The sequence below is a fragment of the Polypterus senegalus genome, chromosome 13 (genome assembly GCF_016835505.1).
Source record: "Polypterus senegalus isolate Bchr_013 chromosome 13, ASM1683550v1, whole genome shotgun sequence".
NCBI lineage: Eukaryota > Metazoa > Chordata > Cladistia > Polypteriformes > Polypteridae > Polypterus > Polypterus senegalus.
In genome coordinates, this window is record NC_053166.1 from 71691705 (window position 1) to 71715809 (window position 24105).

The window sequence follows — 24105 nt, forward strand, 5'->3', positions numbered from 1 at the left end:
AAAATGTTGATGCCTTAGGAAAACAGATATTATAGGTGTTTTAACTTGCATTAAAGACTGGTATATGATGACTTTATACCGTGAGGTTTTTGACACCCCGAAACTTCCCTAGCTGCATTGGGCTAACTTGTTCCAGTTACTGCTTGTTTGCTGTGTCTGTGTGTAGGTCCTATTTGAATAAAGACCCTGTCTGTCCCCTATTTTGTTTGGAATAAAGTTGGTTTTCTTGAAGACTGTGAATCAGAGTGTTTCCTATTCTTTTTTGAACACCTGGCATCACTGAGGCACTGGGACAAGAGAGACCGGGCAGTTATTTTGGTCCCTATTTATGAAATATTTCTCACGAAAGGCTTGATGATTATGACTTCCTGAAGTAACAGATACTCCTCCTCCTCCTCCACATGGCTATGAGCCCCTTGGCAAGAGACGTCAGTTTCAGCTGTGGCAAATTGATCCGGATCGTCCTATATAGGTACAGGTATGGGACTTAGTAGATCTTCTTCAAAGCTGGTTTTGTGGAGACCCCTTCAAGTGCATTGTAGAAAAGCTTGCTGTTAATGCAGTCTTGTCAAGGATAAACAGAAGACCTTTGTGATGAGATGCTCTGGAGTGATGTCCATTTGCTGCTGGACCTTCCCTGCAGATTGGAGGACGTCCAATCCGTTTAGAAACAGAGGTGCTATCCTAACTTGGCACAGACTTTGACACAACCATGGAGTCCCCACCATCTTGCGAATTGCCAGAACGACTGGTTTCAGCCTCCACCTCACCTCACCTCTCATCAGAGCAATGTCTGCTGCAACCTCTTGCCTCAGTTTCTTCTGCTCAAGCCAAGGCTCCTAGAGTTGCTGGCGCCATCTGGCTCAGGAGTGCTGCCTCTTGCCTGCACAGTCCATGGACATCGGTGTGGCCCGGGTATGCGGTTCTCAGGCTTTCCCCAGGGTGTTGAAGAAAGACAATTTCAAGGTCTCTATTGAAACAAAATTCAGGCCATGTTGGATTTTCGTAATAACCTCTACATATAGTCCGCTGTGATTTGCTCCGACGGAATACCTACACAAATACATGGACCAGGTTAACATTTGCTGTGTTCATAAAGAGTTTAAAGAATAAGAGACTTTCTTACTCCCTCTGAAATTTAAGGGTAGAAGCTTTAAAGTTTGGACCACTGTATCAGACACTTCACCCTGGCCTCTTTTAATAGGGAAGAGGAATGCTTTCTTCCCACATGTCCTAGCCACCTGCACAGCATCCCTCTCTGCAGTCAAGAGGGTGCATCTCGCCGCTGACAAGGTCAGTCAAGGAGCTGGCTTAAAGATTTAACCTGATTTGTCCAGTGACATAGGGGACAACCCCCTTGCCTGAGGGTATGTGACAGTAGGAGGACTCTTCGCATCAAGCGCCCATGTCTTCAATCTCCACAGGCCAGACAGCAGCTACGAGCCCCGGAGAAACAATGACCGAAAAGAGCGAGGGGTTGCATCAGGCCCAGGAGAAGCAGGGACTTGTACGCCAACTGAGATTGTCCGTCTGCAACGGGCTGACAGCAGCTTAGACTTTGCATTTAAACAAGCACATGCAGGTGAAGCAGTTGCTCGAACTTGGGTGTAATTAGTAAGAGTAAAAGCCAGTGGCGAATCCTAATGTTCAGGTTCCAAATCCGGATAGTTCAGTTCTATATAGATTTTAGATGCTTGAATAAGGTTTCCAAGTTTGAGGCGTACCCGATACTGCATATCGATGACTTATTGGAGAAACTCGGGCATGTCTCGTATTTTTCCACCCTGGATCTCACAAAAGGATACTGGCAGGTACCCCTGGAGGAGTCCATTTGCAAGAAAAGTGCATTCGCCACCCAAGATGAATTGTTAGATTTCACCAGGCACCCATTTGGTCTCCATGGTACACTGTTGACTGTTGTGGATGATGGATCAGATTCTGTAACCCCATTCTGAGCATGCATAGCTTGATGATAGCTCATTTTCAGTAATGATTGGAGGTTGCATCTTCAATACCTACAAGTGGTACTTGACAGTTTGAGGCTGGCTGGGTTGACAGCTAACCTTAAGAAGTGTAAACTAGGGATGTTGGAAAAGCATTATTTAGGGTACACTATGGGGAACGGTTTGATTAAACCTTAGCTGGACAAGGTGGGTAAGGTGCTTGTGTACCCACATCAAGAAACAGAAGCAGGTTCTCGCTTTCGCAGGACTTGCTGGGAATTACAGACAATTCATTCTGAACACATAGGGCCGCTCCTCACATTGACCTGATGAAGGGACAAAAAAATCACTTAATTGTCTGGACCAATGATTGTGAGAGGTTCTTCTCTGGCTTAAGGGCTGCTTTGCCTTTATTCCTGGTTCTGTGGAATACAGACCTTTCGAAGGATTTCATTCTACAGATAGAAGTGCTTTTGGTTTGGGAAGTGGTGCTCTCTCAGTGTTTTGATGGGGAAGAACATCCCATCATGTTTCTAAGCAGGAAATTACTCCCCAGAGAGTGAAATTGATTGACCATCGAGAAGGAATGTTTGGCAGCTAAGTGGGTGGTGGAGGCCCTTCGCTATTACTTGTGGAGCATTTGGTTTACCCTAGTAACGGATCACGCTCCACTCCAATGGCTCTTTTGGCAGAAAGATATGAACTCCCGACTCACTAGGTGATTTATTAGTGTGCAGCCATTTGTTTTTGATGTTTGCCATCGGCCCAACTCTGTGCATGTCTACACGGACATCCAGGAACCCCTTAAAGTTCCTGAAAGTTTAATCTTTTGTTTGTGTTTGCTGTATAAAAAGATGTTTTTAGGTAAAGCCAGTGCCAATAATTTTGTAATAATCTAAACCAGGGAGGCAACGTTTTATAAAATTCTTTACATTACTGAAAAGTACTTTTGCATTTTCATTTTTATTGAGAAACAGAAGCTAATCGATGGGCTTAGGAGTCTGTCACCTCTGCAACCTGTTAACTGTCATGCCTGATTGATGTTTCTCACAAGTTCAGGTAGCCTTTCACCACTGTTAAGATTCATACAAAATCTCTCTTTGATTATGAATTGTGGTGTACAAGTGAAATATGCTTCCAAACCCTCACTGATCAGGATGGTTGAATAAGGAGCCAAAATGTTTTATGCAATATATTGAACACACAGCTACTTCCCATGCTTCACAGTACATGGTAGCTTTTATTTCTGTATAGGGCTATTGGCTGCCTATCTTGCTTAAATTTTGTTTCTATAGTACCACCTTTTTATCTGTTAATTTTCATCTACTGGATGTAGTAGATGATGTTGCTGCAATGCAATATTTGAACAAGTTTATTGACTGTGTTACTCTGTAATTTCTAGCTTTTACATCCTCTTAAGTAAAATGTTTTTCTGTACCTTCAGTGACAGAGCCAGGGAAAGATCAAGATAACTGATTAGTAGTAAAAAGCCATCAATCAACCATGTTTATTGTACATTAAAAGACCATAGACATGTCACACCCTCTGTTTGTGTGTGTTTCTTTTTTTTGTGCTCATCACCCTTCTTCTGTTTTCTTTGTTACTACAGCTAATATTTTAGGTGCTGCAGTCTGACTTCGCCATGTAGCATGCTTGTTTTCTGTTATGAGCTTATACCTTGTAGGTTTGGTGTATTCTCTGACAGTATTCGAGTTTGCAGCAAACATTTTCAACTTTTTACATGAAAGCATTTTCATTGAAGTTTTCTGTTCTGCTTTGGATGTTATCAACCTTATAAGTATCCTAGATGATGTTGTCATGTCAAGGCAGTTAATTTACTGTAAATTTATGTTTGGAAATTTAATTATAAACTTCTCAAAAAAATTATAGGAACACTTTGAAAACACACAAGATCTCAATGGGGGGAAAAAATCATGCTGGATATCTATACTGATATGGACTGGGTAATGTGTTAGGAATGAAAGGATGCCACATCGTTTTATGTAAATGAAAATTATCAACCTACAGAGGGCTAAATTAAAAGACACGCCAAAAATCAAAGTGAAAAAAAAAAATTGTCCATTTTGCCGAAATTTCATTGCAGCAACTCAAAATCATACTCCGTAGTTTGTATGGCCCCCACAACGTCTGGGCATGTTCCTAATGAAATGACGGATGGTGTCCTGGGAGATCTCCTCCCAGATCTGGACCAGGGCATCATTGAGCTCCTGGACAGTCTGAGGTGCAACCTAGTGGTATCGGACGGACCGAAACATAATGTCCCAGAGGTGTTCTATAGGATTAAGGTCAGGCGAGTGTGGGGGCCTCGGGTCACAAACGTCTCTGAAAATGCACAAATCAGGTTACGACCAAAAAGTTCACCAACATTTTGCATCTGTTCATGACCACACACTTGGCGAACAAGCCAGTTTCCCTTCCAGTTCGTACGCGCTGATGATTTCCGCAAGTTTTCAGTCTCTCCCTGTGTATTCCCTGTGCAGCGAGAGAGAGAGAGCGCGAGAAGGCAGTTAAAGAATGCACCAGGCTTGTTTTTAAAGAAGACTGCAAGGTTAGTTTTCTCTGTTCAAGGTTTTCTCAACGTTGTTCAATGTTTTTACTTTTAGCTTACTGCATTCTATGGTATAATTAACTAATAAACTAATTAACTATTTTTGTGCTTAAAAATCTTTAAAAAAAAATATTTTTACATACAGCTTGTACGGTCTGGAATGGATTAATTGTATTTACATGAAATCCTATGGGGAAAATTACTTCGGGTCATGACCAAATCGGGTTGCAACCAGAGTTTTGGAATGAATTACGGTCGTGACCCAAGGTTCCACTGTAGTATCAATTTCTTCATCCTCCAGGAACTGCCTGCATACTCTTCCCCACATGAGGCCAGGCATTGTCGTGCACCAGGATGAACCCAGGACCCACTGCACCAGCGTAGGGTCTGACAATAGGTCCAAAGATTTCATCCCGATACCTAATGGCAGTCAAAGTGCTATTGTCTAGCCTGCAGAGGTCTGTGTGTCCCATGGATATGCCTCCCCAGACCATCACTGACCCACCATCAAACTGAACGATGTTAGAGGCAGCATAACATTCTCCACGGCTTCTCCAGACCCTTTCACGTCTGTCACATGTGCTTAGGGTAAACCTGCTCTCATCTGTGAAAAACACAGGGTGCCAGTGGTGGACCTGCCAATTCTGCTATTCTATGGCAAATGCCAATCAAGCTCCACAGTGCTGGGCAGTGAGGACAGGGCCCACTAGAGTGCGTCGGGCCCTCAGGCCACCATCATGAAGTCTGTTTCTGATTGTTTGGTCAGAGACATTCACACCAGTGGCCTGCTAGAGGTCATTTTGTAGGGCTCTGGCAGTGCTCATCCTGTTCCTCCTTGTCCAAAGGAGCAGTTACTGGTACTGCTCATGGGTTAAGGACCTTCTATGGCCCTGTCCAGCTCTCCTAGAGTAACTGTCTCCTGGAATCTCCTCCTTGCGCTTGAGACTGTGTTGGGAGACACAGCAAACCTTCTGGCAATGACACATATTGATTTGCCATCCTTGAGAAGTTGGACTACCTGTGCAACCTCTGTAGGTTCCAGGTATTGCCTCATGCTGCCAGTAGTGACACTGACTGTAGCCAAATGCAAAACTAGTGAAAAAACACCTCCACCTGTTAAACCATTCCTGTTTTGGGGGTCGTCTCATTGTTGCCCCGCCAGTGCATCTGTTGTTAATTTCATTAACACCAAAGTGGCTGAAACTGATTAACACCCCCCTCTGCTACGTAACTGACCAGATCAGTTTCCCAGAAGTTTCACTGACTTGATGCTATACTGTGAGTAAAAAGTGTTCCTTTAATTTTTTTAAGCAGTATGTAATCAATAAGATTGATTAGACTGAACTCTTTATAATTAACTCTGTTGATGAAAACATCTGTAGATAGAGACCCTACTCTGAGGAAACTGGGAGCTTAAAGGCTTAGGATTTATAGTAGGGTATTATCAGCAAAAGTCATAATGTTAGAGATATTTGATGGTATTTACCCCAGCAAAATGGAAGACGAGAGAGAGTAGACTTTTGGGGTTATGAATGGGAGAAAATATGAATCTATTTGATATGATTTATAGCAGGCAAAACTTAAAGGTAGGACAGACATGGTAAGAACAATTACAGATAACCCTGTTGTATTTAACTCTCTCCAGATATGGTATCAATTTTGACGGCACTTCAAATCTGTTTCTGCTTCTGCTCTGGCCCCACTATGTAATAATCACCTTTTCCCCCCTTCCCTTTTAGACTCTACGTTTAATTTATGGGATAAAAAGGGCATTAAATGTTTTTTCCGATCTTTATAAGAATAATATCTTTCTTAACTTTATGGATATGTTGTCCCTATATGGTCTGCCCTCATTTCATTTATTTCGTTATTTTCAAGTTAGACACTGTGCTTCCACTATTTTTCCTGAGTTTCCCATTCGCCCACCTAAACAATCTTGGGAAGACTTATTCAAACTTTCTCCACATAAGAAAGCTCTTACCTCGGAAATATATAATACTGTTCTTTCAATGGACAGTTACTCTGACAATAAAACTATTTCAAATTGGGAACAGGAGTTGGGTCTGGACTTCAGAGAAGGCTACTGGTATAGTTTAGTTAAGGGGATTCATACTTCTTCATCTTATGCAAGGCTTTCTATTATTCAGTTTAAAGTAGTACATAGGCTACATTGGTCAAAGTCTAAACTATCTCAAATTTATCCCAATGTTCCTGACCTATGTGACCGATGTAACTCCTCTCCCTGCAATTTAAGCCACATGTTTTTTCTTTGCCCCAAAATCCAGTTATACTGGACCTCCTGACATTATTTCTCATGTTTTTGGAATCCGACTGGAACCTTGTCCTTTGATCGCTATATTTGGGGTTCCTAGAGATCATGATACGTCTTTTAATAGTACAGAATTGGATGCAATCGCTTTCACTTCACTGTTAACACGACGTAGAATAATATTGCCCTGGAAGGCTCTGCATCCTCCGACCATGACCCGTTGGCTGAAGGATCTTACGTTCTTTTTAAAACTTGAAAAAATCAAGTTTAGTCTGAGAGGGAGGGCTGATGGGTTTTTGAAGGTCTGGCAACCTTTTGTTTCTTATTTTAGATCCTTGGAAACAATTGCACCTGATTGAACTTTATTTATTTCCTATTTTATTTTATTACTATTATTTTTTTAATTGTTAGTTATTTATTTGCTTATTTTTTGTAACATCCTGTGTATTAGGGTTTTTTTAATTACTTTCTTGTTTAATTATTTAATTAATCATTATCTATTTTATCTATTTATTCTTTTTGTGGGCCTATGGGTGGGATATGGGGTTTAGGCATTATAGGTTTATTGTTCGCGTCTGATAGTCAACACTAATATGTTTGTTGATACCTTTGGCATTTTTATGTATTTGAAGAGATGTGTATGTATGTTGCTGTTAATTGAAAAACTGATAAATAAATGAGGAAAAGAAGAACAGTAACAGATGCATAATGTGTGCTGCACACATATAGCACACCTGTGAAATTGACTGTCCCTGAAGTTTGATCACCAGTGCTATCTTAATTTTCTCGGTTTGATTTAGAGTGCATAATAACTGAACCATGAAACTGTTGTATACTGTAGTTAAAATATCAGTCAGTGAAAATGTACTTCAAAATTGTATACCAAGGTTCTAAAAAAAAATCTGCAGGACGGATAATAGCAGTTATAATTATAAGGAAATAAAAGTGAACCACCTGTCCTGTCTATAAAAATTGGTGTTTTCTTAAATCGCTGTTCTGATACTGTCAAAAGTGTCATGCAAAGTTTAGTAACAAAAGATCAAAATACACTGTTATCAAAAACGAACAACAAAGGCCTAAATCATAGTCAAAAGTTCTTTTTCCAGGAGACGCTGAACAAACCAAATTTCTATCTAAGATATCAAGGAAATTTTCTGCAGCCTTGGTTATCATGAAGTGTACCACACTGACCTTTATTAAATTGTTGCAGTATTTATCACATGTTGCCACCTTCGGGGATGTTTCCCTAGCAGCTTTGTGGCAACAACTCCACCACACTAAACAAAATGGTAAAGTGGAAAAGATGCCAAAATAATTTATTGTGAATAAATATTAAAATTGAATATTATTAAACTGAAATCGACATACTTCAAAACCCAAAATGGGTATAAAAAATATACAGTGTGTATATACACACTAACTTCCTAAAGCACTCGAGGATAAATATTATCTGGCCTTTTTCATTTGTTTGATTTCAGCTTGTTTAATCTAATCAATAGTTCTCCCTTTACAGTTTCCAACTCCCTCAGCACCTTCTTGATAGTCCCTTTTACAACTGGGAGGTTGCTCATATCTTGATGTGTGAAAACTTCAGAAACTGCTAGTTTAGAGCATGTGCTATTTCACTGTCTGTATTTTTTAATTCCTCTTTGCTATTCCTGATGCACTTCACCTCCTCCTTGACTGTTTTTTTTTAATATTAAAATACTGAAAGAATCTTTATAGGTAATTTTTTGCCTTATCTGCATTTTTCTTCTGTTACTGCCTTTTAGCTTTCCTAATATCCTTCCTAATGGTTGCCCTCATGCTCATATACACCCTACAATTCACACTGGAGATATTAGTCTTATACAAAGTATAGAAGTGTTTTTTTCCCTTTGCAGCATCTTTTTCAACTCCCTATTAACCTACTGTGGAGTTTTGTTTCCTACTACATTCAAAATTTGGGATGTACTGTACCTGTCCTGCAATATGTGAAAAACATTTTTAAACCAGTTCCACTGCTGCTTGACTGTTTCCACACTTAAAAGCCTATCCTAGTCCACCCCCCTAGTCTTTGCAGCACCTGTTCAAAGTTTTCCCTACCAAAGGTAAATGTAACAGTTTTAGTCTTTGCATCCACTCTCTCACAAAACAGTGAGAATTGTATTATATTATGGTCACTTGACCCTAGTGGTTCAATCACCTTGACACCCTTAATTGTAGCCTAATTACTACAAAATACTAAATTTAGATAAGCTTCCCCTTGCATTGGTGCTTTAACATACTGTGTTAAAAACAGCCACTGATTACATCTAAAAACTCCTGCTGTTGTACTCTGCTAATATTAAGGTAGTTAAAATCCCCCATGAGTGGAGTAGCCCCCTGTAAACTTGCTTTTTTAATGTTATTAAAAAGATGTGTCTTGAAATTACTGTCTATATTGGTGGGTCTATAGCATACCAAAAATAAGGCCTCTTTCTGTAATGCTTTCCAGAAATTCAAGATATCCTCACTAAGGTCTATACAGGTGCTAGATGGTGCTCAGTCCAGTTATTATTTCTTCCGAATATTTATTTATTTATTTATTTTGATTGTTTGTAGCTACGACACTGGTTATTTACTTACAGACTTACTAGTTTCAGCTATCGCTTACTGCCTTACCAACACTACACTATACACTGTATATAGTCGGCGCCTCAACCTTCAGCTAACTAAATGAACTAAATACAAACATTGGTGTTATGAATTAATCATTTTTTCCAAGTTTGTTCCTGTGAAAGAAAGCTTAATCAATCAAAAATAAAAACCACAACTTGATATTTTAGTTTATAATTTAAAAATGGAATAAGAATCTGAAAATGTAACAACATCACATTAAAGTTCGATAAACTCTGAAAAGAATAATACCAAACATATATATGTAGGATTTACGGCAAGTCCGATTTAGCGTGACACAAAATCGTTGCACTTTTAGGCTTAGGATTTTATATACTATTTTATATAAATAGATTTTTTTTTTGTTTTGTTAGAGAAATGGTAAAAACTTCATTTTCAAATAAGCCTTGTTTAAGAAAGGTACATCAGAGAAAAAAATGAAACATGACAGCTTGTAATTATGAGAAACATTTTATTTTATACCATATGCATTATTGATGCATATTTTATTAAAGTATGTATTTTAAGGAAATTGTATTTATTTTAGTATTTTTATGTCATTGAACACTAAGCCTACAGAATTTCATTTTCTTAATAATACATGAACAGTTAACACCTGTGGTTTATAGTTAAATTATAAAAATACTCATTAATATGGGATATAAGGCTTATCTGCCTCAGGTTGTGCAGGAGTTTAGTGTTTTAAAGGGATTAAGGAAAATAAATTGGTATTGGAATCAGCTGATCAAGTAACATGAAATCGGAGATCGGTATCAGCCTTAAAAAACCTAATCACCCCTAGTTCCACTCAATAAAATAACAAGCTGAACCTGCTCAGTACAAATGTTAGAAATGCCCTTAAGTGTATACTACTGGCACCTTTGGGCAGATCTAACTACAACCCCATTCATCTTAATAACAGCTACAAGCCTGTTATTAGATGCCAACCTATTACCACCAGGTTAGCGAGGAAGTGCAGCCTGGTGACTGAAATCCAAGTGACTGCTTCCAAATGACAGACTGAGAAATGATGCGTGAGTCTTAAAGAATGTGGATGATATGGTAGAATGTCCAGTCCACCTCTGACCATCAGCATGACCTGTCTGTAACTGAAGACCAAGGAAGGAGTTGAGTTCTCAAGACCTGTCCCTAAGGCTCCAAAAATTGCTGTTGCTGGGGAAAACATTATGCGTTCTTCCTGTTCCAAACTTTAAACTTTTGAGAGGCTAAATCCTCTTGTGGTAGACCACTTGACCTACTGCAATTTGCCTATCAGACAAAGATGGGAGTGGATGATGGAATTATCGATCTGCTCCATAAGGTTTATTCTCACCTGGACAAAACTGGCAGCACTGTAGGGATTATGTTTTTTGATTTCTCCAGTGCATTCAGTACCATCTAGCCATCCCTTTTAATTTGTAAGCTCAGAGATATTCAGCTAGATGAGCCTATGGTGTCCTGGATAATGGAATGTCTGTCAGGCAGAATATAGTTTGTGAAGATCAAGGAGTGTGTTAATGATATGGCAACACTGGAACACCACAAGCGACAGTCCTGTCTCCTTTTTTCATCACAAATATCAGCAACCTAATTCAGCAAAACCAAGGAACTGAGTGCATTTAGAGCACTTCGGATGAAACTGTTTCAGAACCGCGAGGTCCCTACAGGAAAGGCTATGGTATTTAGAATATTTTGGCCATTGGATGCACCATTATATAGTTACGTGTTGATTACAATAAGATGCCTTAAATTAATAAAGGGTACGTGGTTAATTTCAGTTATTTTGATAAAGCTGCGTCAGGGAAGTGATTCTAAAATCTAAAGGGAAACCACACAGGAAAAGTAGCACTGCTTTGACGCAGGGTGCTGCCAGTTTGCAAAACTGAGCAGAGAACTTGCGTACACAAGGAATTTAGCTAGCATGAAAATGTGTGTGGTTTTATGCCAAGTTTTGTTTTTATACATCGCAATGTGAGCGTGGAAACGGTAGTATGCAACATTTTTGTGCGTACGCACCGTTTATACATGAGGCCACTGGTTTTTATATGCTGTATATTTGCCACCCAGTAATAAAACTGAAAGTTAGGTAATGGCGTACCCTGTTCTTCTTTAGGTCGTTGTGGACTCACCCTTTGGATATGTGGATGTTTCAAATTCAAAATAAATGAGCCTATGATTGAACCTAATTTCTTAAAAAAATGACTTGTTAATGAGTATGGGGATGCTTTGAAATAGAAAAAGAAGCTTAGGAAGGATATTCATCTTGACATTGTTGATTCTCCCTATTAATGTGAGATAAAGGGTAGACTATCCAAGTTTTGTTTAATTTTTTTCCATTTAGATAGTACAATTTTGTTGAAAAACAGCTTTATGTTTTCTTGTGATATTTACCCCTAGATATTTACACTGATCTAATAAGGTAAATGGGAAGGTGTTCATCTAATATTATGTGCTACTTTTATTCAAATTGATTTTGAGTCCAGATATCTTTTGAAAATCTGAAATGTCGAGGGTCAGATATATATAGTACCGTATAATCTGCATGTGACACTTTTAGCAGCTGTTGCAGAGGAGAAATCTGGGAAAATACAAATGTTGTTATTTTCAAATATAATCTCCTCTTTCAGTCTGAGAAGAGACATCAAGTTTTCTTTAACCTGTAGTTTTATCAAAATGGACAATCGGGCTACTTGGTTTTGAGACAATCGATTCACGTATACGGTAAGTTACTGAGATCTTGGTATCTGATTTGAAGTTCTCTCCAGTTATTTTAGAGAATAGTTCAGCTATGAATTCCACTTGGTTTGGACTTTAAAGTTTTTAAGGGAGACCTTCAATTCTGATGATGTTCATTCTATATCTATCTTCCAGCACAGCATTTGCTTTATCAACAGAGGCGGATGTCAATTGTTCAACTCTTTCAATATGAGTTGTAAATATTTGCTTAACATCTTCAAGCTGAGTACCAAGTTCCCCAATTTTACTCTTTAACTTACTCAAATTTTCCTGTATTTTTCATCAATTTTTTCTAGAATTTCTGTAATGCTTGTAGTAAACTTAGTACTTAAACGTATCTCCAGGGGCCTCAAGCATAAACGGTGCATACGCACAGAAATGTTGCGTAAGAAGGTTTCCATGTTCAAATTGCGATGTATAAAACCTACACTTGGCATAAAGCCACACACTTTTCCATGGTACCTCATACCTTGTCATACGCAAGTTCTCCGCTTGGTTTTGCAGACTGGCGGCACCCAGCGTCAAAGCAGTGCTACTGTTCCTGTGTGGTTACCCTTTATTTCTTAGAACCACATTTATGATGCAGCTTTATAAATACACTAAAACTAACCACATATTGTTTATTACTGTAATGCATTTGATTGTAGATTACCTGTAACAATATAATGGCCCAGGGAATAGCCATAGTATTCCAAATTTCATAACTGCTTTAGCGTTGTTACTGTCACTGCACCACCATCTTCTTCTTTTTCTTCTTTCAGCTGCTCCCTTTAAGGGTTGCCACAGCAGATCGTCTTTTTTCATATTACTCTCATTGCACCACTTGGAATATTTATATCACTGTATCTGAGTGGGGAATCACAGCAGCAGCTGATCGGAAAGAGAATTATCGGTGTACAGCATCAACCTCACGCTGCCAAAGCCACAGCAAAACGTTTCAAAGCCTTTCCTGTACGGACCTCACGGTTCAGAAACAGTTTCATCCCAAGAACTATAAACGCACTTGCTCCTTGTAGAACTGTTTGTACTTATAAGTGCAATTACCCCACTGTAAACTTGCACTACAGTTATATTACACAACCTGCGCCACTTTATAAAGCGCATATGATGACGATATGATGACGATATTATTTTTAAGATGAAATGCAGCAGAATATATTGATTATACAGATAAAACTTTAACTTCATTTAAATAATCTTTATTGTTAATAATTAAACATGTGAGGACACGGTGCCGCAGCGCTAGCAAGTTCACGTATTGTTCCTGCCTTGCGCGCGGTATATTTGCTGAGGCTGGCACAACACTGGAAGGATAGATTGATAGAAAAATTAAATATGTACTATGAAGATATTTCAATGTTCCTTAAAAGTTTTGAAGAATCTTCGTTGTAAGCTTACAGATGGCTTAACGTCTATTACAGAGCTGATTGTGTGGTGATTAGGTATTTGGGGAAAGAAAAGTAACGACAAGAATTGGAGGTTAGTACGTTTGAAAGAGACAGTACTGCTACAATAAATTATTTCATTGAACAATCACTGCACCATCGTGTTTCCATGTTTAATAACATACTTTCATCCCAATCATCATGAAAATGATATCACGTATACATCTCAGTATTTTAATTATTCAGAGAACTGTAATATCATGAATGTAATGGATTCTGTGTCCTGTCGGAGAAAGACAAAGAATTAAAGCACGTAGTGATTCACACACTTAGAGCACATTGAAGATCAAATACTAAACAAAGCATTTAACGTGCTACTTTAGTTATGATGGGTTTTGAGAAACTACTAAATTAAATGAATTTAAGATGAAGTTTATGATGTTCTACTTTAATGACAAAATAAACTATGTGATTAAAGTGGACATTTTGAGATTAAAGTTGACATTTCGTGCTTTCCCCCCCCCCACTGTGTGCCTATTTTTTTTTTGTCTGTACCCTAATAAGCTCAGACAGTGGGCTACAACTCGCCTTTTCACTGCGACTTTGATATGTGACTTCTTTTTTATTTTGGCACTGTGCAATTTTGTGAACGTGAGCTTTCGAGTTTCTCCGACACACTATGTCACTCGATCAACTTCCTTTTGTTGATTATACTACTATTTAAATCAACAAATAGTATGTTTTTCCTTTGCCTCCACTTGGTATTCGCTGAAATTCTTATATTTTCCCCTGTGCTTTTCCCATTTCCTTTTCACAGAAGGCTGAGCTTAAGGGCGATTTATATTGATTTGCATATTCATAGAGGCATAATTCTGGGAGGAGTTTGGGCGGGACAAAAGGTGCGTGCACGAGTATTACTTTTCACGCTGACCGGGATTTATGGAGCGGAAGAACGCGGAAGTTGGAGTACGCAAAGATTCCTGCATCTGGATTTTTCTGTGCGTAAGCACATTTCGGCTTTTGTGCTTACGTCATGTTATAGTGCGAATTCTACGCACGGCGTTATGCATGAGGCCCCAGGTCTTTTATATCCTGTAGCTGTTTCTCATTTTTCTTTATTAACCCCTTTATTTCTTTCTCTGTATCCCTAATATCCATCCATTATCCAACCCGCTGAATCCGAACACAAGGTCACAGGGGTCTGCTGGAGCCAAACCCAGCCAACACAGGGCACAAGGCAGGAACCAATCCTGGGCATGGTGCCAACCCACCGCAGTGTATCCCTAATATCCTTCTTTATATCCCTCTTTATACCATTTATGTCAATATATTTTAAATTCAGCATAAAAACTAGTAAACAAATAGTTTTACTACAGTGGCGGTTTAACAAATCAAACTTTTTTTGGTACTATGAATGGATAAGAACGGTGCATTGTGGTTTTCTTCTTCTTCTAATGCTGGGTTTATACTTCACGCGACGCATGCAGCAGCGGACGCTCCTGCTACGCAAGCATTTTATTGTTTATACTTGCGCACGTACTTTATGTAAATCTAGAGGAATCCAGCAGGTGGCAGTGCGAGATATTATCACGGTGAGAACAAGTTCGGCTTCTCTGTGTTGTGAATTGCCTGGAAAACACATTAAATTCCGATGACACCTTACAGCAATATATCTGAAAAAGATGTTTAATGAATAAATCCATCAATCCAGGGATGTGTCCATTTCAGCAAGCATGAGGCAGAAACAATCCCTCGATGGGGCCTCAGCTCATCACAAGGACAATACAAGCACGCACATATACTGGTGTCATTTTAGCGGCACCAAATCCCCAAATCTGCATATCTTTGGAAGGAAACTGGAGCACAGTGTGGAATCCAAGCAGGGAATACCAGTGATGTGACTCCCAGCGAGACAGCAGTGCTACCGCTCCACCACTGTGTCACCCCAATGTGTGTAATTATTAACAGTATTCATTATTTAAACAAAATTAATGATTTATCTGTAAAATTTAACATACATACTTTAATGCATTTCATCATGAAAGTGATATCAAGTATAAATCTGAAGACTCTAAATTTGCAGAGAGTTGAAATATCATACATTTAATGTTTTCTGTGTGGTGATCTATTGCTGCTTGCCGTAGCGATTAAAAACTGGGATGACATTTACGACAGTCTGCTTTAATGATAAAGTAAACTATGAGGTTAAAGTGGACATTTCGAGATTAAAGTCGAAATTTCCACTTTAATCACAAAATGCACATTTTAACCATGTCCTCAATTTTTTTTTCTCAGTGGCTCATATATACCACTGTACATTGTTGCTGTTGTGAAGATGCGAAAAAAAAAAGACAGCACAAAAGATGTCATTACGATCGGGAATATGTGACGCTTGAATATAAAAGCACCATGAATGCATCTGCATGTCGGCATTTTGCTTCACCATATCGAACCATTCATGAACCATTGTTCATAGTACAGTACTAGGGTGTTATAACATGTTAGCCATTATAGATGTAGTGTGAAATTAAGTAAAATGACACCTTTTATTGGCTGACTAGAAAGATTATGCAAGCTGTCGAGGCAACTCGGGCCCCTTCTTCAGGCATGTTAGCCAATAAAGTGTTTGTTCATGAAAAACAGTGGACTCTTTAATGTTTAGCAGAACATCTTGTATATTCAAATTAAACAAACAGCAAAATAATCATATTTAATATGTACTTTTGTAAAATTTTAAGTGTTTTAAATATCAGCTATTTTATATTTCCGCTTAAAATATATTAGTATAAGCTGTTTTGCAATTTTAAGAGGCTCACTGCTAGCTTCTACCCATATTACCAAATTAGTAGACTGCATCCATAAAGTTCTTCTAATGCTTGTAGTTGAACCTGCTTAAAGGGAAATTTGGGGCTTGCAGAAGCATTGCATGTTATTTTATCTTTGCAGTCTCCTGAAAGAATCACAAATTAATATCAGTGTGGACAGATGAAAGTCCATGCTATTGTTGTTAGTTATATGTCCTGCACAAGAGCCTGGTAAATTGGATCACCACTCAATATTTTTTTCTTAGATAGTATGCAGTCTGATTGTTAAATGTGAGTGCTTCTTGCAGTATTCTAAAGAATATGCAAAGAGTTGTAATTAAAAATAAGGTGCATCATTTGCACAGTGCAACTGTGTTTCACATTGAATATTTCCGAAAAAAGAGAAACTTGGATGCTATTAATAAGAGTTTTGGGATACAATACAATGTTGCTCAAGCCATACCTAATAAATTCATTTTTGAGGTAAAAATTCTACAGTGGTTTTAAATGTTGTACTTATAATGCAGATACAGTAACAACATACACAGCAGTAATTTTGATAATTGTAGTATGTTTTGGCTTCAGTCCAAAAAAAATCACACAATATTATTTGTTGGTTTCTGGGTTTTTTTTCTCTATTCCAGAATCTGATTTGAAAGCCTAAATTATATTTTTTGCTTCGTTAGAAACTAGTATATTAAAATGATGTTTAACTTATGGTAATAAATCTTTTTATTAGTTCATGTTACTTTGTTTGAATATTTATTTCTGTCTTGAAACTTCCAAGTAGTTTTATTTTTAAGAAAATATTTGTTTCATGTGACTCTTAAGATCTGTTGACATACTTTTGTTTTTCAAAATCTAGTTAGAATGATTAATAATTTGACCTCACATTCACTTGTCAATCAATTAATTAATTAATTGTGCATTAAGTTTGCTTGTGTTGCAAACATATTTTAATTAGCAAATAATTTCTGTAAATAAGTATAACAGAATTTTTCCTTACAAATTGTCAATTTAATTTGAATTACGTTAACATTCCTTATGATACAGTAATTTTAGGGAAGAGTTATACAAACTGTATATATGTGGAACATCATTTTACATCTCTTTTTTAGGTAATAGCTTTAATTATGAGATTAGAGTTATGGGTTTGCTACTATAGTAAAGTTACTATGACACATTTCTTCATGTAATGTTGGCCTAAATTTTATAGTTTATATTTATACAGTTTACTTTCTTTTGCAGCCCAGAGGGAAAGGCCTTTCGTTCAAAAGTGGAGCTCATATCGTACTTCCAGAAAGTGGGAGATACAACCACTGACCCTAATGACTTCGATTTTACTGTCACTGGCCGTGGCAGCCCATCAAGACGTGAAAAGAAACCACCGAAGAAGCCAAAAGTCATGAAAACCTCTGGTAGGGGTAGAGGAAGGCCAAAGGGAAGTGGTAAAATACGACTTGCCTCAGAGGGAGTGGCAGTGAAGCGGGTCGTAGAAAAAAGCCCAGGGAAGCTATTAGTCAAGATGCCTTTTGTATCACCGTCTGTAAAAACTGAGGTGGAAGCCCCCCCAGCACAAGCCCCAGTCAAAAAACGACCTGGTCGTAAAAGAAAACTAGAGCATGACCCACAAGGTGCCCCCAAGAAACGGGGTCGCAAGCCAGCTTCTGTTGTTGGTCCTACTTTAAGCGCCGGGACAAGTGTTGTTGTTCCAGCAGGAATAGGCACTGTGTCTCAAGTATCTGAAGCCAAGAAGAAAGTTCCTAAGGAATCTTCCAGCAAGCCAGTGCAAGAGACCGCACTTCCCATTAAAAAACGCAAGACACGGGAGACTGTGGAAGAACCTGAACCCACTCCTGCTCCACCTGTAGTGGAAGAGGTACCTTCACCAGGGAAGATCCAGAAGTTTGCCAAGAGTCCAGTCCGAAAGCACAAGGATGTAACTGAGGAAGACAGCAGCAGTGGCAGCCCGACTAAAAGCCACAAAAAGAAGGAGCGCCAGCAACATAAACATCGTCATCATCACCACCACCACTTCCATCAACACCAAGAGCATCACTCTGAGGACAAAGCAGTGGCCCAAGGGCCTCAAGATAATGAACCACAAGATTTGAGCACTCCCAAACTGTATCGTGAGGAGAAGCAGTCGACTGCCAAAACAGAGGCAGCCCGAGCTGACAGCTTCCCTAGTAAAGAGGGAGCAACTCAGACTCTAAGCACAGCAGATGGTAAACATCGACCCAGCATGGTAATTGGAGGGGGGGTAGGAGAGGGTGCAGAAATGAAGGACATAGTGCCGTCATCAGCTGTGCCTAGGCCTGCTCGAGAGGAGACAGTGGATTCCAGGACGCCAGTGAGTGAAAGAGTCAGCTGACTGAGAAAACAAATAAGAGTACATGAGAGGAAGAAGATGGAAACAGCTTTTCAAAAAATACTTAAAGGCAGCTGCTATGTCTTGTTCTCCTGTGGGTAGGGCTGTTTAACCAACAGAACAGGGAAAAATAAATTGCAAATTGCTTCCTGATTGGTAATAGGTCTTCTGATGGAATTTTTTTTCATTTTACCCAGTGCTTTTTGATGACTGAATGTGAAGTTGAAAGAGTGAATTGTTTTCACAAAGTAATTATTAAACCCACTATACCTTGTAATTCTGAACCAAATCATACAATTTTGGAAAAGGTGCCGAAGTGGTGTTGCTTATTACTTGGCTGCTTCAGTACAATAAAAAAAAAGTGTTGGCCTGGTCATGGGGAAAAGTGTAAAAGATGGCAGAATATGTTTGTCCGTCTTGAAAATGCGTTATGTGTTTTGTCTGATGAGTTTGTTTCTTACCTACCAGCCCTTAAAAAGCCCTAGCAATTAAAGCTTTGAATATAAAGTTGTCGTCAGTCTGAAAAGAACTTCACTGATCATGTATATGCAAAGGGTTAAACAAAAGTATGACAGCCAAAGCCCAATGGTAAGAAACCTGAGATTGTGTTTTACATTTAATGCAGTATGACTGAGTGATGGAAAGATTTTCAAACAGGTGTAGGAGATTAAGATATCTGGGGATTTGTTTCTCATGTCTGACCACAGAGGATAAAAGTACAGCATTCCCCTTCATGTTATATATCAGTTGATATGGAACTAGTTGTCCAGTACAGTACAACACAATGGAATCTGTTTGTTTACTGGGTAGACTTCCTACTTACATGTTTGTTTATTTATTCTTGATATACACATAGGATCATTAGAGTGTGCTGTATATAGATACACTTGTTACAGAAGGTAACACATAATCATGTTGGAGGATTACTGAATTTAAAAAAATCCATATTATGAATAATTTGGATTTTTTAACTGAAAATCAGTGTGTTGTGTAATCTATAATTGGTGAACCATGATAAGTACACAGCCATATATAATATATTCTAATTGGTATGTGTGTATGTATTTTTCAGTGTACACACACACACACACATATCAATTTTATATAGTTAAATAATCATTAGTATTTATAGAGCTGTCTGTATCCTTTGGAAGATCTTATAAGTGTGGGTTTTATTTTTATGTATTATGGGGATTTTTTTCTTATGCTCTTGTCTTTTTTGTTTACAGGTTGTTTTTTTGTATATTCATATTCTCTTAGAAGCACCTTATCTGTCAGAAACATGAAATAAAAGTAATAATAGAATCAGATAATGTTTAATCAAAAGAAAGCAGTTTCTTATGGCATTTTCTGTTCGAGCACACAGGCTGGCTGTTATGCTGTTTTCATTTTGGGTCGGGTGGAACACAACTAATTCAGAGCTTCCAGTTAATGCCAGTAGGTTTTACTAGAAGTATAAAAGTAGCATTTTTCACAATGATAATTTAAAACAAACCTGTCCAGAAATGAAAACGTAACAGTATGATGTAAAAATGTAGTATCTTACTACGATGCTTATGCAATCACCTTGTTTTTAGTCATGGTTGACCATGAAGTTATTGTTATCTGTTTTTGATTTTTTTTTTTTTTTGTCTTTGTCATGTTGTCCTTTTACAAATCATTTATGTAGCATTTAGGTATGCTGCCCTGTTTGTTAGCCATTACTAATTTGTGTATAAATGTGCATGTTTCACTATTCAGTACAATGTAGCTCAGTGAAGATATATAAAACAGATTGCTTTTTCCATCGTTTTGGTCTGACATAGAATATATGAGTAGAAACAGTATACTGTATCAAAATTACAATATGGATAATAGCTTGAAAGTGGTTTGCTTGGAGCACAAATGTCATATGCAAGTCATGTAATCCTCCTGTGTTCGTGTGCGTCCTGTAAAGCATTGAAGACAAAGATATATACGAAAAACAGAACTGTAGGTTAAACATTGTTTCTTTTTTCCATATTTTTTTGACTGAAAAAACAAGCTGAAGCAGAACTGCTTACAACAGTAAAGAGAAAAAAAACTTTCTGGCATTAACCTTATTAAAACATCTCATGCTGTACACGTAGTTACTATAATAAACAAAAAAAGCATATTTATATGTTTATAGCAATGAGACACAGCCTGAGTGCTTACAGAATGGATAGTGCCTTGGTGTTTAGGTGACGAGCAATAGAAGTGACCTTTGAGTACTACCTGTTCACCACGTTTTTCTTGCAGACTGGAGGAATAGTGTGCTGAACACAGGGGAAGGAAAGAATGTGCCATTATTTTGTGAGGAGTAGTAGATTTAGAAATCACCTAGTTCGATATACACTTAGCATTAGAATGCTGTTCAACTAGCAGTTTTATGAGTACAGTCTTTACCATCTAAGATAAATTGCCATTTTTAAAATTATTTTTCTGAGTAATGTCTCATCAAAATTCAGACTTTGCCTCTTTCATTCATTTTCAGTCATCAAGTTGGCATCATCTTTTGTTTTTCCTCCCTTTAAAGCATATCATTAGACTTTTTGTTAAAGTCAATGATTTCTGTACTCTCCCTATCTTTTTATGAAGATTGTAGTGATCACTGATTGAAAGTTTTTTTTGTAAACGTCTCTCTAATGAAGTATTTGAAATGGAATGAGATTCAGTTAAACATAAAATACCTTTGGTACCCTGTCCTCGAATTACCCAAACTGCTTCATTTTCATGTGCTCATTTATAATGATCTTTTGCTTAGGTAGCTTCCTGATTACTGCTCCTTAGCTTCATTAGCCATTAAAGACAGACCTTGCACAGATCAATTTGGAAATAAACAAAATGTCTCAACCTTGTCCAAGTTATTAAAAAAGTGCACTTTATATGTTATGTTGCCTTATGTGATACACCTCTAAAATTTTTTGGATGTCCAAAGAATTTTAAATATAATTTTAAAGAATTGTCTATCAAATTAATGACCACATTCCATCCAGTCATTGAAATATTAAAATAAACACCTACATTTATTGTCCTTCTCAAAGGTCACTTCTTAATCAGTCATCTCTTAACTTAGCTTGATAAAACGATAGCTGTACTTGTTAAGCTACATTACTGTGCCCTGAAGGAGCATTTTTTGTAAACTCTCCCAACAAGCAACACAAAAATAAGGTTTAATTGTATTTATTGAAATCAGATTCAGAGTTAGAACTCTGCTGAGGTGGAAAAATGCCATCATCTTTCTCCAAGAATTTGAGGAAAACTAATCTTTTGGCTCTATATTTTGCATAAAATTGCCTAACAAGCAACATTTAAAATATACCACTAGATATTTCTGCACAAATACAGTATCAATTTGGTAATAAAAATGGATGTATCCTTTAACAAAGTCGTGGGTGTTTTGTTGTGATGTTTGTATTTATTTTTTGGAAATTGAGAAAATGACTCGATTGCCATAAAATGATTGTTTTTTTGTAATTGGCCTGCAATTTTTGTAAAGGATGTTGTATTTCTACATGAATAATATCTGGTTTAGGGTGGGGGGGTTGACTTATATTGATATTTATTGATAGGCTTCTGGGAATTGTTAAGTTATATATTTGTAATTTTATTTTTGAATGTATATTTTTACCTGCACCACTCTCCCCAACAGTTATGGCACGGAATATACTGTGCATGTGTTCACAGATTGTTGAATCTGTTCAGCTATGTTAAAAATCATCTATTTCTTCAGTTCAGCTCTGCATGTGCTGAAACTTATTCTGCTTCTGTTTTTGGCCTCTCTTAAACAGTGTGAAAAACCATCAAGGTGTTGTGTTTTTTTTTTTTTTCTTTCTTTTTTATGGCACTTAAAAAACCAATGAAATTTGTTCTTTTTTTCCTAGTGTAATTGTGATCATTTTATGTTTTACATGAATGAGTAAAGATTAGTTTTCCTCATTTTTGAAATACTGTTAACTTTTCTGACTAGGTACTTTTCAGCCATCCCTCAATTTTATGAGGGTCGTTCAGGCAGTAAAGACATACTTATTAATTCTGAATCCTGAAAATAGAATTTATTATTAATTAGAGAAAAATCAATTTATTATAATTTCTTATCTTATAAAAGGAAACACTTTTGTTCCACCATTTTACTATTTTGTATGTTCCTCTTGCAAATAATTTTAGTTTCTTACAATGTTAGCATTATTGCTTTCATTTCTTTGATGCGGTGAATAATCAGCAAATCACTTCTGTTCACTTTCAAGCAATTGGGTCACTTGTTGGATAATATTTTAGTTCAGATAGTATGTTCCAAATCAAACATTTATGTAACAGTTTGTTTTCTGTGGTTCTTCTAAAGTTTAACACTGCCAGTGATTAAAAATATCTTGAAAACACCTTGCATTTGACAAAAGATCTTTACATTTTAAATGCAGAATATAGCTCACAAGTAACGGCTGTGCAAATTATCAAGTAAAATATCCTTCAAGGTGCAATGTGGCTTATCCCATAGTATCTTTGCTTACTGAACACTTTTTGTAGTGGTGGTTTAGATTTCCATCAAGGCAACTGTTTGAATAGACTTTGAAACGTCACTTTGATTAAAAAAAAAATCTACATTGTAGCTTTGCTGTTGAGAGACGCTACTGTAATTTCTGATTACCACTCAAGCCTCACTTCATGTGGCTTTTCCTGGTTAGTAAATACAGAGCAGTTGAATGCCTGTATTCTTATTGTGCCACCAAAGCAATCATTGTTATACGTTTACAGTAGTTTAAAATTTAGGGGGAAAATGTTCCAGATATTTACTTCTAAGTTTTGTTTTATTTTCATTATTATAATCAAAGGAGGCAAGAATACCCCACTTACTGTCACTGATACTCCTGAAGGTTTAATTAAACATGTAGCAGGCTGTCTCTCGTTGAGGTGTAGATATTTGGTGGGTTCAATGCCACATTCTGAGTAGAATTAAATGAATTAAGGTTGTTGGAGGCACAAGAAAATCCAGAAAAAGACAAATTGACCATTTTTAAGATTTTGATGTGATGTGTGCATACAACTCTTTTTTTGATCCCTTTTCACCTTACATTGATTAGATTATTTGCACTTGTACAAAAGGAAAAATAACTGAATGTTTAGTTATTTTCATGAAAATTTCCAGTAAATATTTTTTTTAAATGTAGTTCAGTGTTACGTGCGGAAAAGACTTTTCTATATATTTTTATATTTATATAAGTATATATAAATATAAAATATATTTTGTAGAACTGATCTACATATTGCTAGTAAAGACTAACCAAGGGTGGGTTTGAGCTTGGGTTTTTTAATGATTTGTGGGTGTGTATTACCCAGAAAGCACAGGTATTTCTGTGTTCTAAGATGTGCCGACTTGTGCCACTTTTGATTTAT

General features: G+C 37.3%; 1 protein-coding gene across 4 annotated transcripts in view; it reads left to right on the forward strand.

The window, feature by feature from the left end:
• The window catches only part of mecp2 (methyl CpG binding protein 2), a 143407-nt gene extending 122141 nt beyond the window's left edge, over window positions 1–21266 (forward strand). For all 4 annotated transcript variants that reach the window (XM_039776097.1, XM_039776098.1, XM_039776099.1 and 1 more), the window contains one exon: window positions 17592–21266. In XM_039776097.1, the coding sequence (XP_039632031.1) occupies window positions 17592–18717 (1126 nt within the window). In that variant the 3' untranslated portion in view covers window positions 18718–21266. The remainder of the gene's footprint in view (window positions 1–17591) is intronic.
• The last annotated feature ends 2839 nt before the right edge of the window (window positions 21267–24105 follow it).